This window comes from Simochromis diagramma, unplaced genomic scaffold (assembly GCF_900408965.1).
Source record: "Simochromis diagramma unplaced genomic scaffold, fSimDia1.1 OVJJ01000321.1, whole genome shotgun sequence".
In the NCBI taxonomy this organism is placed as follows: domain Eukaryota; kingdom Metazoa; phylum Chordata; class Actinopteri; order Cichliformes; family Cichlidae; genus Simochromis; species Simochromis diagramma.
The window spans coordinates 9464673-9480080 of record NW_024386772.1 but is presented as its reverse complement, the minus strand read 5'-3'; the positions used below and the strand labels follow the sequence as shown (position 1 = coordinate 9480080).

The 15408-nt window shown below is 40.1% G+C and overlaps 1 protein-coding gene across 1 annotated transcript; it reads right to left on the bottom strand.

Annotated features, from left to right (window-relative positions):
- Positions 1-323: 323 nt before the first annotated feature.
- On the bottom strand, positions 324-14068 carry LOC120743847 (intercellular adhesion molecule 1-like). Its single transcript, XM_040047783.1, has 7 exons — positions 12562-14068; positions 11748-12082; positions 5351-5605; positions 4992-5246; positions 4371-4697; positions 3931-4194; positions 324-3798 (listed from the first exon to the last, which is right to left on the bottom strand). The coding sequence occupies exons 2-7, from the start codon at positions 11836-11838 to the stop codon at positions 3632-3634; spliced, it is 1359 nt and encodes a 452-aa protein (XP_039903717.1). The 5' UTR covers positions 11839-12082; positions 12562-14068; the 3' UTR covers positions 324-3631.
- Between the last annotated feature and the right edge of the window lie 1340 nt (positions 14069-15408).

Here is a 15408-nt window from a genome sequence, read left to right as displayed (position 1 = left end):
GCTGCAGTTTTGTATTTCTTTTCTAGTGTCTCAGTCCTTGGTTCCTCTGTTCAGACTTTTGTTTGTCTTTTGGTGAGTTTAGTTTGTACGAGGTTTTTTCCAGCAATAAAGCTGCGCTTTAAGTTTCACTTCCGTGTCTGAGTTCTGCATTTTGGGTCCACCAGTCCTGCTTGCCTGCCTGCCTGCCACAGCAGCGATTCATGACATAAACAACTAATGCAATAATTTTTTTTTAAACCTCGTGACTTAAAGCTTAAACTTTGAGTCATGAGGTTTGGTGTTTTAAGCACTTCAATTGCATATTGATTATTTAATGTAAAATTGTGGTAAAATGATAGGATCATCAAAATGATGGCATAAAGAGACAAAGTCGCAATAACATTTATTTAATTATGTATGGAGTGACCTGTGTATATCGGACATTATGACATCAAAATGAGAAGAAGGCAGAGACAAATTAGTAGGCATACGTCAATGTGTAACTCTCCAAAACGTTATTGTTTTTTATTTCTACACAGTGGTACAAACACTTGAATGAGAGCAATTACAGGCTACTAATACCATCAAGAGTGAGCAATTAAAGTGACTATTCTAGCAATGAAGATCATTCTACCAAAAATTGTATCAGTTCATTTGAGCAATGATGTAATCCATGTTTTCTGGAAATGTATACATAAAGATAAGCTGTGCAACACAATTGTACCTTTATCTTTGATAATATTACTCTGAAACCTTTGTTTTTCTTTTGGTTTCTGTACTTTATTTAAAAAAGACATCTTCATCCTCGTGGTTTCATGACTTTTAAATTCGTAGATCCTTCAAGTACATTTCTTACTGCAAAACTTACTTTATTTACTTTCATTAAAATGAGAGGTTCTAGAGTTTTCTTTCATTTAAATGTTCTTCTAAATGAAGTGCCACAGGGCTGACCAAGAACAAAATAGGGGTGCACCACGGGAAATCTGAATATTTAATTTTTAATTAATTTGATTTTAGTTTTGATTTTTATTCTTGCTTCAGAGATTCTGGTTCTTGGTGTTGTTCAAACATACATCTGGTTTATTTATTTATTTTCATTAGTAATCTGTTCTTCTTATGTTCTGGGTTCTTGTTATTCCTCTAATCTTCTAACTTCATTTATCTCACCTTATAAGTTTATGTGTTACATTTAAGTTATTTATTATGGCACCTTGTGAGAGGTCATTTTGGTTCCTACCTGGTAATGTTTATGGTGGAATTGTTTGTAGAGTGTAACATCCACTGTGTGCCATGCGTGTCAGGGAGTGAACAGAGTAAAGTTCACAGTTTTGGTATTAAGATAGAAGAGACTGTAGCCTCCAATGCAGCCACAGCCCAGAGCTACCACAATTTATCCCCTCAGTCTTCCCTTTGGGGATTTTGTGTTGTACTTTGTGGAATTTTACAACCACACTAATTAAAGGGGCCACTTTTTGTTAAATCCTGCTTGTCTCCTAATTTTACTTTTGGGGTTTTATCCTGCAAATTGTGACAGATTTGTATAATCTGTCACAATTTGTATAAAGTAAGTGTGCTATGTAGAATGTCTGTGAAGGTTCTCAGTCATCCAGGTCATCGTAGTCCTTTGACTGCTATGTAGAATGTTACTTTTCAGAATGATATATAGTATTGTAGGTGTGTTTTTCATCACAATTAGTAATCCATCCAAGTGACATCAAAGGGGAGCAATCATATATCAGTGGAGGGGTTATTCCGCTCTAACTCATAATTTAAAAAAAAAAAAAAAAAAAAAGCTGAATTGGTGATTCAAAATGGCCTGAATCTAGAGACTGAGCCATCTGTGACAGTCATCAAGAAAGGGTTCAATGAGACTTCATAAAGTATTACAGGACCCAGAGGAAGGCATCTCTTCTTCTTCAGAAGACTTCCATCTGTCACTGAGGGTGCTTAAGAACTTCTACTCCTGCACCATCGAGAGCATCCTGACAGGAAACATCTGCACCTGGTTTGGGAACAGCACCAAGAAGGACAGACTAGATCTGCAAAGAGTGGTGCGCTCAACCAAACGTATCATTCGGTTACAGTTTCCTGACCTGCTGTCCATCTACACCAAGCGGTGCAAGAACAAAACCAGGAAGATTATGAAGGACCTCTCCCATCCCAACAATGGACTCTTTTCACTGTTGAGGTCTGGGAAGCGCTTCCGCTCCCCAAGGGCCAAAACAGAGAAAATGAGGGGGAGCTTCTTCCCCCAGGCTATTTGGGCCCTGAACCAAGTGCAGGACTGGACTCTCATTCATCAGGTCACTGTTTTTATTTGCACACTTCTTCCAATTTCTCGCTTAAATCATTATTTGCACATTCTTTTTTTACTGTAAATTTCTAAGTTAAAATCTGTAAATTTTGTCATAATCTGTAAATCTGTAAATTCTTTACCGTCGTTTAATGGTCAGGCATTGCACAGAAACAAGCACTTCACCACTTGTCTGTGTATGGTTGTGTGTGTGGTAAATAAAATTTGAATTTGAATTTGACTACAGGGTTCTTTTTTGTAACATTAGACACCAACTGGTGGCCCTTGAGTTTAAAAAAAAAAGCCATTTCTAAGTTGTTGTCAGTTTTTATATTATGACCGTTAATCTCATTCTTCCTCTTTTCTTCCTCTATTTAATATCATGCAAGCGAAGCAGATTATACTCTCACTGAAAGCTCTTTGCAAAAATCAATTTTCAGGCCAGTCAGATTATTCAGAAAGCAAAAAAAGCTTTTCCAAAGTTATCCCAGCAATTTGAAGGAAGGTCCTGTTGAATAGGATCCAAGCACAATATAACCACTGACTGCTCCAGCTTTGTCTTTCTTCAACACATATAGCTGATTACTTGTTTAATAACCATCACACTTAAGCAATTAATTATGTTTGCCAACTTTTAGCCTGGTTTTTCCAAATATTTAACATGATGAAGGAAATCAGGTCAACGTAGCTTTCCTATCCACATCACTCTCAAAAATCGTAATAAGCCTTAAAGAGGAAGCGATCTGATCTCCACACAGGATGCCAGCCAGGAGGCTGTGCTGTAACCCGACAGCCTCCACTGGTTAAAATCATCCTATTGTTTAATCCGTGTTCTTCAATGAATTATGTTATAAAAAGTATTCTGTGGACTCTGGAAATCAGTGATTCCCTGGCAGAGAGTCCTGGACCAGCAGATGATCACCCTCTAATTCAAATCATTAATAATTCGCCTTTAAGTTCTGGCATATGACATAGACTACTTTGTTTAAATGCAGTAATACCTGTTAGGGCTACACTTTGTGCTTTTAATATTTCACAATTAAAATGAACTGTGAGTCAAAAAACATAAAAACAATAAAAAAATTAATTCAAACATAATATTGCTAAATGTTAATTGTTTTTACAGCAATTTCATGCACTGTTTAGCAGACATATACATAACATTATTAACTCTGAAGCATAACCTTCTTATTATTTTAGATATTTCTGCTATTTGTTTTCTGGTATATGAAGTTGTTTAATTCAAGGAATTAATTTATGGAAAAATTAAATGTACATTTATACAATATTATAGGACAAATCATAAATTACATATGCAATTAAAATTTTACTTCATTTTTCATAATGCAGGGAAATATCCTAAGCATTACTACTGACTGTCAGAGGGACATCTGTGGTATTTGATACTATGTCAAAAGAAGAATGCCAATTTTTTCTCTTTCTATAGTAAATAAAGACCAGGAGGACGATGAGGCCAATGGCAAATACAGCGAGCAACACTCCAATGACTAGCAAAGGGACTTTATCTGTAAGATAAGCAAAATAAAAACAACATTAAAATAAGATCAGTTCTCGATGTCATATATTGTTCATTTTAAACGTCAGTTATCACTTTTCTTTATACATTTCCATAACTGTTCTGCAAAAAGTAATCATACCTTTTATCACCAGTGAGACGAATCGTGTATTTCTCCCAGCTTCATTCTCAGCAACACAAATGTAAATGCCAGCATTGGCAGACGTGATTCCTGTGATACTGATAGTCTTCTGTTGTCCCTCAGTGGTCACGTTTGAATTCACAGCAGCTGTGTAGATCCATCTGATGTTTGAGGGTGGGTTACTGTCAGCACTACAGCTTAAAGTAACATTCTCACCCTGGAGCACTTCCTTGCTTTCATTTCCATTCTTGAACTCAGGGGCATCTGTGGAAGAAATACATGAGAGATTTAATAAGATAAAAATAGTATGCTTCAAACTTTACTTTCATCTAAAATTATTTATATTCAATATTGACAAATCATTTAAAAAAATCGTGTGATTCTGTTGCAGAGCTCTGAGGTGGAAAAAAAAACATGAAATACGTGGGTGGAAATCTTACAGAGGACAACAGCAGTGTAAGGTGGTGAGGATGTATTAGGGAGGAACTTTGGTCCTTTAGGGCCGAGGTGCAGCTCAGCCTCACATCTAAAAGTTAATCCATTGTAATCTCTCTGAGTGGAGATTTTCAGGGTAGAAGATGCGTTTACTGGGATCGCAGTAGATTCATTAAATGTCTGTGTGAGCACAGTTTCATTGCCTCTGTACCACTTCACTGTGAGATTCTGTACAGGAGCAACACTGATGACATCACATTTCAGATCATGCTCTCTGCCCTCCACCATCGGAACATGACCCATGTCAGACACTGACACAAAGTCTGGAGTTTCTGTAAATAAAACAATTTTTATTTTTTGGTATTACTGATTTACAATGTAAAAACCAAATTTAATGTCTAACATTATTACATCAGTACAGGAAACATGCATTTCTAAAAGTGTTAGTTTGCAGGTGCCAGAGTCACATTTTGATTTCCACATAAGGAACATTTGAATTGGATCAATTAGAAGCTGCTTGATATTATCATGTCTAAGCATGTCTTTAATTATTGCTTTCTTACATATGCATTTTTCAGTTCATGCAGATCATAATACAGTAACACAGTCTGTGCACATGTACTTACTGTAAACAGCGATGAGTGGACTCACAGCACACTGGGATCCATCAACCAAAGTAGCATAGCAGGAAGGACTTGGAGTCCACTCTTCTAGTTTTTCAACCCTCCAAGTGACAACAGGAGGGCGTTCAAATCCTGTACCTCCAAATGGAGCCTCCCAGCCCATTCCTTCAACATCTGTGGCTGATGTGCTGCAGTTGATTAAAATTGGATCTCCAAATTTCACAACAATTTCAGAAGGTGTCAGTGTTAAAGGGCAACCTGCCAACAAGCACACATGTTAACATTTAAAACTGATTTTGGATATAAAAAGACATAAGTCCCTAAAAAAGGACAGTAGTTGTAAGGTAAACAGGGATGTGTACCTCTTGGTTCAGCATGAACATGGAATGTCTTAGTTATGTTTCCTAGAATACTGGGAGCTGTGCAGGTGCAGGTTGTGTTGCGGTTTACTAGGGTGATATTGAGACTGTTTGTGTTCTCCAACATATTTTCCCCATCACAAGTCCAGCCATAGACCGGAAGAGGGTTTCCCACAGCTTCACAGGTCAACATAATATTAGTGCCCTCACTTGAAGACATCACATGAGTTCTGTTTTTTGTCTTTGGTTCAAGAGCATCTGAAAAAAAGAAGAAAACAGAAGATTGTTATTTACACAGTTATATATATATATATATATATATATATATATATTTATAGATAGATATAGATATTAGGGGTGCAACGATACACAAAATTCACGGTTCGGTTCGATATTTTGGTGTCACGGTTCGATATTTTTTCGATACAAAAAAAATGTTCATGCCTTTTTAATTTGTCATTTATTAAAATTATTTGCAACATAGTACGCTGTTCTAAACAGATTTTTCAGGTTTATTTTTAGTATGTTATTTGCAATTGGTGTTTGTTCTGGGAAAGATATTGCAGACTGAGCAATAATGCATTTCTTGCATTTGGGGGCCTTTCTTAAAATGACTGGTCCCAGTAACAAAGGCGCTTGTCGACTCAGAAATCGAGAGAAAACAAACAACACACCCGGCAGAACATTATGTTATTTACACGGGTGCACATAAGTGGTCCGCATGTGCGCATTCGCTGTCAAAATAAAAGACGCGCACCAGATAAGAAGTTGCAACGCGCGTTTGCGTCCATATAAAAAGCACTGTTTTTGTCCACTAGAGTGGGATTTTCACGGCACATTCCACACCACATCTCTGTGCGTTCATCATTTGTTTAAAGCCAGCTCACCTCCTGCAACCACTTTTCCGAGAATACGTGCTTCTTTTGTGGTTCGGACTCCTTCTGACATTTGTTTGGAGGTGGAGGAACACCAAAGTAATTGCTTAAAGGAGTCTTCTTCGACATCTTTAAGAGTTTTAAACAAATGTCTGTCCTCCTCCAGAAAATCTTATGTATGCAAACACGCGTTGCAACTTCATATCTTGTGCGCGTTTTTTTTTTTTTTTTTTGACAGCGAATGCGCACCTGCGGACCACTTATGTGCAGCCCCGGTTATATAGCTCGTCATATTGCAGCCACAGAAATTCTTTTGTCCATGAAACCATAAAGCTGCACTTTCTTTTTGCCTTATAGTCTGATTTGTCATAACTTTTCCGTTTTGTGGTAAGCTTTTCTTTGGCTGTCACTTCTTCACCCTGACCTGTCTTATTTGGCTCAGCAGAACTAAAATATATATCCTGCTGCTTTTACACACACACACATAACGGTCAGCGATTCTCTGCGCGATCAACCTCTCATATGTTTAAGCTTGCTGCTGGAGATTTCACTTGTCATGTTTGCATAGTAAGCTAACGATTGATAAGACGATGTCAGAGGAATTGGTGCGCAAATTATCATCACTCACCGATCAGTACTGTCGCTCTCTATACACAGTTCGCGCGATTGCAAAGTGAAAGCAAAAAACAAGCGCAAATTCAAACGCGATTTCAATATGTCACATATTGACAGTGGCTCACCGATGCCAATGACATAATTACCCAGCTACATTTCCGAAAGAATGCAAAAGCATTGACATATATTTTTCCTTCCTACAATAGCCCGACGGGCAGGGCAGAGATAGATTTTGGTAGCCCGACTGGAAAAATCGCTAGCCCCAGGACGTCGGGCTAGCGATTTTGCAAGCCCTGTATCTGATTGAGGAATCACTCATCTTTGAAAAAGAGAGTTTATTACAGAGAAATGGCTCTTTCCAAAATAAAAGCTATACTATACGCTTCTTCTGGGCTATATTCTCAGCAGCATATTGTAGCGGGTCAGGGGCCCGTTCTTCGTACCTCGCTAAGTAAGTTAGCTGAATTAGATTGTTGACGATTTCGCGTGATCTTGGATCGTTCGGTTCCCCGAAGCTCATCCGGGACTTGCTGCCATAGCAACAGAGCCGTAAGCGTAAACCTGCTCGGGAGCAGGTTTACTTTATGTAAACAGGATTAGATCGCGGCCACGCAGGTATGTCCGCTTCATGTATACGAAAGCAACAGCGATATTCCACCACTGTTTCACCATAAATAAATAACATCAATGTAACTAAAGATAATGCAGCACTTGATCCTGTTATTGATGTCACACAGATACATACAGGTCATTTCCTAAAAAAGGGAAATGTACTATTAACATTCTATTACATGTATGTGATTATTACAGATGTAATTCATATTTCAGAGCAGTAATTGCAAATTACTTCGTGTAATCAAGATGGGAGACCACGGCTATAAAAGCGAAGGTGGATTTGGGAAGTCTGTCGCAGTCATATCCTGTCCGTTTACGTGAGCAGCCCATTGCGGAAGGTGCAAGATTGATAAGGAGAGTTTTCAGAATTCAGCGTATATTGCGGGACAGACAGGATCCTTTAGCTCAGCGCGACAGTGTGCTCATTGAGAGATATCGATATTCCCGTGAGGGTATTATTCACCTAACCAACTTGTTGATGAGGGGGTGCAGGACCACCACCTGTCTTTTTGTGCTCTGCCCTTTTCTTGGTTGCTGTTATGAACAAACAAACAGATTATTTCAGGGTCCCTTTCCAAGAGACGAAAAGCAATATAAGTGATAAATATTACCATTCTGTAGAATATTCTTATATTTCACTTTTACTTGTTCCCATGTTCTAGTGGGTCCTGTTGTGGCTCTAATGTGAAAGGGGATATAATATAACATAATATAATATAATGTAATATAATATTGGATAATATAGTGTAATATAATAAATTTACCCTACCGCCTACTGGTGTTGGCCAGAGGGGCCGATGGCGCGATATGGCAGCCTGGCTTCTGTCAGTCTGCCCCAGGGCAGCTGTGGCTACAACTGTAGCTGCCTCCACCAGTGTGTGAATGTGAGAGTGACTGAATAGTGGCATTGTAAAGCGCTTTGGGTGCCTTGAAAAGCGCTATATCAATCCACTCCATTATTATTGTTATTATTAAATTACTTACGAGTTTAATTTGTCAGCAACTTTCTGCCAGCCCTCTCTCCTTGCTTTTGCAGCCTTTGCAGTGTTCCCTTGCGTTCTGATTAAACTCTGAAACTCCTGAAATCCCTCACTCAAGAGTTCTTGCTCTGCTGCCGAAAAATACCGAGCGCGCTCCTTCGATATTTTCGCCGACCAATCAGAGGGTTGCCGATCAATGTTTCTACTATCGATGCGTAGCCCCTTTTACGACACCCAGTGATCTCACATTACTTCATCCAGCTGTACTGATCGTCAACAGCAGGTGTGTTCGGGGAACCGGATTAGCGAGCTCACGGTTAGCGCGATGGTTTGGTCTTGGATGTGTCATTTGATCTTGGATGTAGTAAGCTAGGTACGAAGAACGGACCCCAGGGCTGTTCGGGGTTCTGTTTGTACAGTTATGTTTTGTTTATGTTGCCATAGTGACGGGTGACGCCCTCTCGCTGCGACGGTGTGTCCTTCTGGGGTCAGAGGGCGCCCTGTGTGTTGTTGTTGTTGCTGTGCGGTTGCCGCGCTGAGCAGTTAGCTAGCGGCAGTGTTCTTCTGCAGATGTCAATAAACGGCTGCGCTCCCTGGCTAGCTCACGGGAAGCAAGACTAAACGACACCTCCGTCTCCTCCTTGTCTGAGCTCGCCACATTGGTGTCAGAAGTGGGATGATGGTGGCACCCCATGTTCTGACCCGAGTGACTTTTCCCCCGCCGGTCGTGACCGGCCGGTGCGCCAAAAGAAGGCACCTGGACATTTGCAGGACTTTGTGTGGGGCAATGGGGTCGTCGGGGACGACTGACCCCTTAGGTGGGGGCTATGTAGCGGGTCAGGGCTGTTCGGGGTTCTGTTTGTACAGTTATGTTTTGTTTATGTTGCCATAGTGACGGGTGACGCCCTCTCGCTGCGACGGTGTGTCCTTCCGGGGTCAGAGGGCGCCCTGTGTGTTGTTGTTGTTGCTGTGCGGTTGCCACGCTGAGCAGTTAGCTAGCGGCAGTGTTCTTCTGCAGATGTCAATAAACGGCTGTGCTCCCTGGCTAGCTCACGGGAAGCAAGACTAAACGACACCTCCGTCTCCTCCTTGTCTGAGCTCGCCACATTGGTGTCAGAAGTGGGATGATGGTGGCACTCCATGTTCTGACCCGAGTGACTTTTCCCCCGCCGGTCGTGACCGGCCAGTGCGCCAAAAGAAGGCACCTGGACATTTGCAAAGTGAAAGCAAAAAACAAGCGCAAATTCAAACGCGATTTCAATATGTCACATATTGACAGTGGCTCACCGATGCCAATGACATAATTACCCAGCTACATTTCCGAAAGAATGCAAAAGCATTGACATATATTTTTCCTTCCTACAATAGCCCGACGGGCAGGGCAGAGATAGATTTTGGTAGCCCGACTGGAAAAATCGCTAGCCCCGGGACGTCGGGCTAGCGATTTTACAAGCCCTGTATCTGATTGAGGAATCACTCATCTTTGAAAAAGAGAGTTTATTACAGAGAAATGGCTCTTTCCAAAATAAAAGCTATACTATACGCTTCTTCTGGGCTATATTCTCAGCAGCATATTGTAGCGGGTCAGGGCTGTTCGGGGTTCTGTTTGTACAGTTATGTTTTGTTTATGTTGCCATAGTGACGGGTGACGCCCTCTCGCTGCGACGGTGTGTCCTTCCGGGGTCAGAGGGCGCCCTGTGTGTTGTTGTTGTTGTTGCTGTGCGGTTGCCGCGCTGAGCAGTTAGCTAGCGGCAGTGTTCTTCTTCAGATGTCAATAAATGGCTGTGCTCCCTGGCTAGCTCACGGGAAGCAAGACCAAACGACACCTCCGTCTCCACCTTGTCTGAGCTCGCCACAATATTAAACATATCAGGTCCCCATAAGGAGAATCATGTGCTAACGGCTGTCTAAATGACTCGGGTAAAGTTTGTAGCATGCATGCTTGTTGTTTTTGTCTGCTTCCACTTGTCTTTGCACTAGGATGATATCGGCGTAAATGTGCAGTCATATTCGTTGTGTTCCCACTAGTGCTGTCAGCGTTAATCTCGTTGAAATGACGTTAACGCCACAACACGCAAATCGCCCTCAACGAGCTACCCCTGATTGCCCTGTGCGTGGGGCTAGACGGCCAACACGTTAACGAGCTAACTGCGCTAACACACTAGTTCCCACCCATGTAATTGAGCATTGCGTGGCACATCCAACATACTGTTTTACTTTAGTCCATGACGCGCTTACCTTCAGGGTCATACGTCACATGAAAACCAAAATAATTCCAAACGCCAGATCTGAATGAGGGTGGGGGAGGTTCAATTTGCCATGTTGCAAGGAGAGCTTAACTTCTGTCTCGCTAGCTTGCCCTGCGCTCTTCCTTCTGACGATGCTGTCTGTGTTGAACGCTCAGTGGATCTGCGCTAGACAGTGCAGCCTAGGCGGAGTAGTCGAACGCAGATTCACTGAGCGCTCAACACGGACAGCATCGTCAGAAGGAAAGTTGATAAAATAAATTACAAATTTTGTATTGTTTGATACATATGCGTACCGAACCGAAAGCACTGTATCGAACGGTTCAATATCGATACGAGTATTGTTGCACCCCTAATATATAGATATAGATATATGGCACCTAACTACACTGGTTTTGACATTGTTTTACTGACTCAAAATTGGAAAATTAAGTGAATGTTGTATTTTCCTAGAAACAGCAGGATATTTACTCACAGTGGTCTGAAACACTGTGTGTTTGAGAAATGGCATGAAGTTTTGGTCCATGCAGTCCAAAGTCCAGCTGAGCTTCACATCTGAACTCAACTACATTTTTCTCTCTGGTTATGTTGACTCTCAGGATACTGGACTTATTTGTTGTGTTGTGTTATTGAAGGGTTGTGTGATGATCCTCTCATTGTTTTCGCGTCAGTTGCAGGTAAGTAACGCTACTGTAGCTCCTACTGGTCGTAAAGTTTCCAGCGAGCAAAGTTTCAACCGACAGACCCATGAATTGTTTACCACCACACTCACTTTATTGATTGAGATCAGAAGTTTGTTCTGCAATAACACATACCTGTAACTCTTCCATCAATAATAATTTGAATGTTTTTGTCTTTTGTTCAAATCTCAGTATTTACAAATCATTATTTTTATTTTTGCTTTTTCCAGTTACCTTTACTTGTAACTCGTGGAGGTCATTGAAATTAAATTTCCAACAATAAACTAAGCGTGAAGTTAAAAGGGAAAGTTAAAAGTTTTGTCTCTAACCATTATTAAATAAATTAATACACAGTATGTCAGATCCACAGAGATGTCTTCAGCACTCACCACACAGTGAAAAGATGAGCATGAGGAAGCCCAGCATTGTGGCAGACAGCATGCAGGATGATGGAGGTGGATGGAGGAGATGAGGTGTCATTCAGGAACATCCAGAGAAAGTTCAGTTTCAGGATTTGCATTAGATGTTGTGAGGCACAGGAGTCAAAATTATCATTGAAGGTCCTCAGCTGATAATCATTAAAATGGCGGTTACGAAGTTATGAATGCACAGTTTTGCATTCATAGACACAGTTGTATATGTCCAACTACAATGAAACTGTAGTTGGATATATACAGGTCCAGTCTGACCTAGATCAGCCTCGGTGTACAAAAATTTGCAGCACCTGTAAAACAAGATCAAATTTGGAGCTTTCAGAAAAATGTAAGGCTTTCGTGTACAATTTGGGTCAGTTTAGAACATTTCGGGGAGTTTTATACTAGCAAATGTCAAAATGGGCCAAATTTCATTTGCTCTACCCATGATCTCTTGCAATGGTGTTGGACATTGCAAGATTAACAGTAACTCCAAAATGGGATGTTCGGGAATTACGGGAAGAGCGTCTTGAGTTTTCCTACTTTCTGACTCTCATATATTAAAACTATTTATAAAATTAAGTTAATGTTCTATTCAGCATGGTAGGAAACCACTGGCCGAGCTAAAAACACTTTTTGTATTAAATAGAATGGAGGGATAAAGCACTTCTAAGTTTACTTGACATATTGTGAAAATTACACACTTTCTTTCACAGCTTGCACTGCTTTAAAAAATTGCATTTTTGATATACAGACAATTACACACAAGCCAAGCAGCTGACAAACTCACCCAGTGATCTATGCCCAAATCACATATTCAGCTTGTTGGTTAAACTGTCAGATTATTCCAAATACTTTTCCAAAGTTATCCCAAAAGGTCAAAATGTAAATACTTCTCTGCTCCACCTTTTCTTTTTGTGCATATATACTGAATCAGAATGCTCAAACTTTTAATTTGGGCTGTAATTCGTTAGTCTGGGTCTGGTTAATTACCATAAGGAAGGAAATATGGGATAAAAATAGGTTTCCTATCCACACCACTCCCAGATCCTTATAAATCTTAAAGGGACATCACCCTAAACCACTCAGAGACTAGCTAGGAGACTGTGCTTCATCCTGAATCCCTTAAATGGTTAAAGTGATACATTTATGCAAGAAGTGCATGTTCCACAGCCGACACACTCAGGGAATTCTGTGCTTCCCTAATTGACCATCTCACACTTCCCCACATAAATCCTGCCATGGAGTTTAAATTCCAACATTAAATAACTCTCTGACTGATGCTTGCAGACACTTACTGTGTGATTGAAACGATTAACCACTCAAAATTATTTTTTTACACCTTCAAATAATCTACTTTATTTAACTTGTTTAGGTTGCAGTAATGCCATCCAACATACACATCCAACGTTTCAAGACTGAAAATCAGCTTTAAGGAAAAACAAGTAAACCATAAATGAAATGCAAGACAAATAGTTAGGTTACAAATGTCATTAAGCTGCAGTTCAGATGCAGCAAGTGTCCTAAGCATTTGCACTGATTGATGTCAAAGGGATCTCGTAACCAACTGGCCCTTTGTCAGGAGAAACAGTGTAATGACCATGTTTTTTCTACCATTTGTAAAAAGGCACCTCAAGGAAGATGAAGCCAACGACCAACAGAGCAAGCAAAGCACACATGACTGGAAAAAGTCTAGCAGTAGTCTTATATTTAAAAAAAAAGTAAAGAAAGTAAATAAAGAAATATATATCATCTTAACATAAAATATATAAAACATGCATTCGTTTACCAATGTTTTAGTATTAAAATAGGTATGGCTGATGTGCTGCAGCTGAAACTGGATCTCCAGATCTCACAACAATTTCAGAAGGTACTAATTTTAGAGAGCAACCTGTCATTCACAAGCAAATATATTCAGTCAAATCATCTAAATAACCCACAAGCACATTAGATGTAAGCTAAACAGGGAAGTGTACCTCTTGGTTCAACATGAATGTGGATTGTCTCGGTTATGTTTCTCAGACAATTGGCAGTCTTGCAATTTACTCACATGCTATTGAGACTATTCGTGTTCTTTAATCTATGCTAACAATTTTAATTAAATATCTCTCTTTCTGTATAGACAACCAGGATGTTTACTTGCAGTCTGCTGAAACTCTGTGTGTTTGAGAAAAAACGTGACATTTTGGTCTGTATGGGCCAAAGTCCAGCTGAGCTTCACATATCACATCCCATCTCAGCTAAATTTTTCTCTTCTGAGGTTGACTCAATAGAGGACTCATTTACTGGTGTTTTTATTGTGTCATTGAAAGATTCTGTCTGCATTTTTTACATTGTTTTTGTACCAGCTAACAGTCAGGTATTTGTCGGAGCAACAAATAGTGTTAATGATGTCACACTGCAGCCAATTCTGTGTTTCTTCTCCCATCACATTCACATGCTGTACAGAATCATCAGCTTCTGGATTCTCTGGCAAACAACATTAGATGAAAAACTTAGTTACTTATTTTAATAATTATTAACTTTCTCTTTGCACTGTATATATTTAAAATGAAACTTACTAAATACAATAACTTGAAAGTCCTTGCTGACTTCGTGAAACTCATTTAACTTTATTTTGCGCTTGGCCTTCTCATTCCAGTCTGACAGTGGCACTGAGTGGGAGATAAACATTCCTTCATCTTCGATCTGAAAGATTTCATTTCCAACTGTCTAGTACATCCACTCATGTTCATCCAATGTGATGGTGCAGTTTACAGTGAGAGGTTTTCCTTCATATTCTGCTATAATCTCAGGTGGATCCAGAATAAAAAGGTTGTTCTTTGTTATGCATGTGCTGTAAGCATCTGTAAACTGCCAAGACCGATATTTTTATTTGGATACAAAAAGTAAGCTTTGCTCCCCTTTTATGGTTTACACCAGTAATGCATGTTTCTGATGTTTGGATTATAGCCCTTGTTCTCTGGTTTCAAGCAATAAACGTATAATGGACGTATCTGTGATTTGACACTCTATTGTTTCACTGTAAATAAATTAAAGAAATAACATGAATTGAAGAAAGCTACTATTGAAGCTAGAGATTTAGTTCAATTCAGTTCAATTCAAATTTATTTATACATGCCAGATCACAACAACAGTCCCCTCAAGGGACTTTCTATTGTAAGGTAGACCCTACAATATTACATAAAGACAAAAAAAAAAAAAAACATCTATCATATGACACCCTATGAGCAAGCACTTTAGCAACAGAGTGAAGGAAAAAGTCCCTTTTAACATGAGGGGGAGCAGCCCAAAGCAGAGAAGCCCAGACCTCCTTCTCTTCGGCCACCTCCTCCAGCTTGTCCAGTGGAACACCAAGGCGTTCCCAGGCCACCCAAGAGATATAATCTCTCCAGCGTGTCCTGGGTCTGCCCCAGGGCCTCCCAGTGGGACATACCTGGAATACCTCACCCATGAGGCATCTTTCTCAGATCCCCAAACCACCTCAACTGGCTCACTCAGCTCTCTCTTCACCACAACAGACCGGCACAGCATCCGCATCACTGCAGCCAAAGCACCAATCCGTCTGTCGATCTCCCGCTCCCTTCTCCCATCACTCGTGAACAAGACCCCGAGATACTTAAACTCTAATATTTAA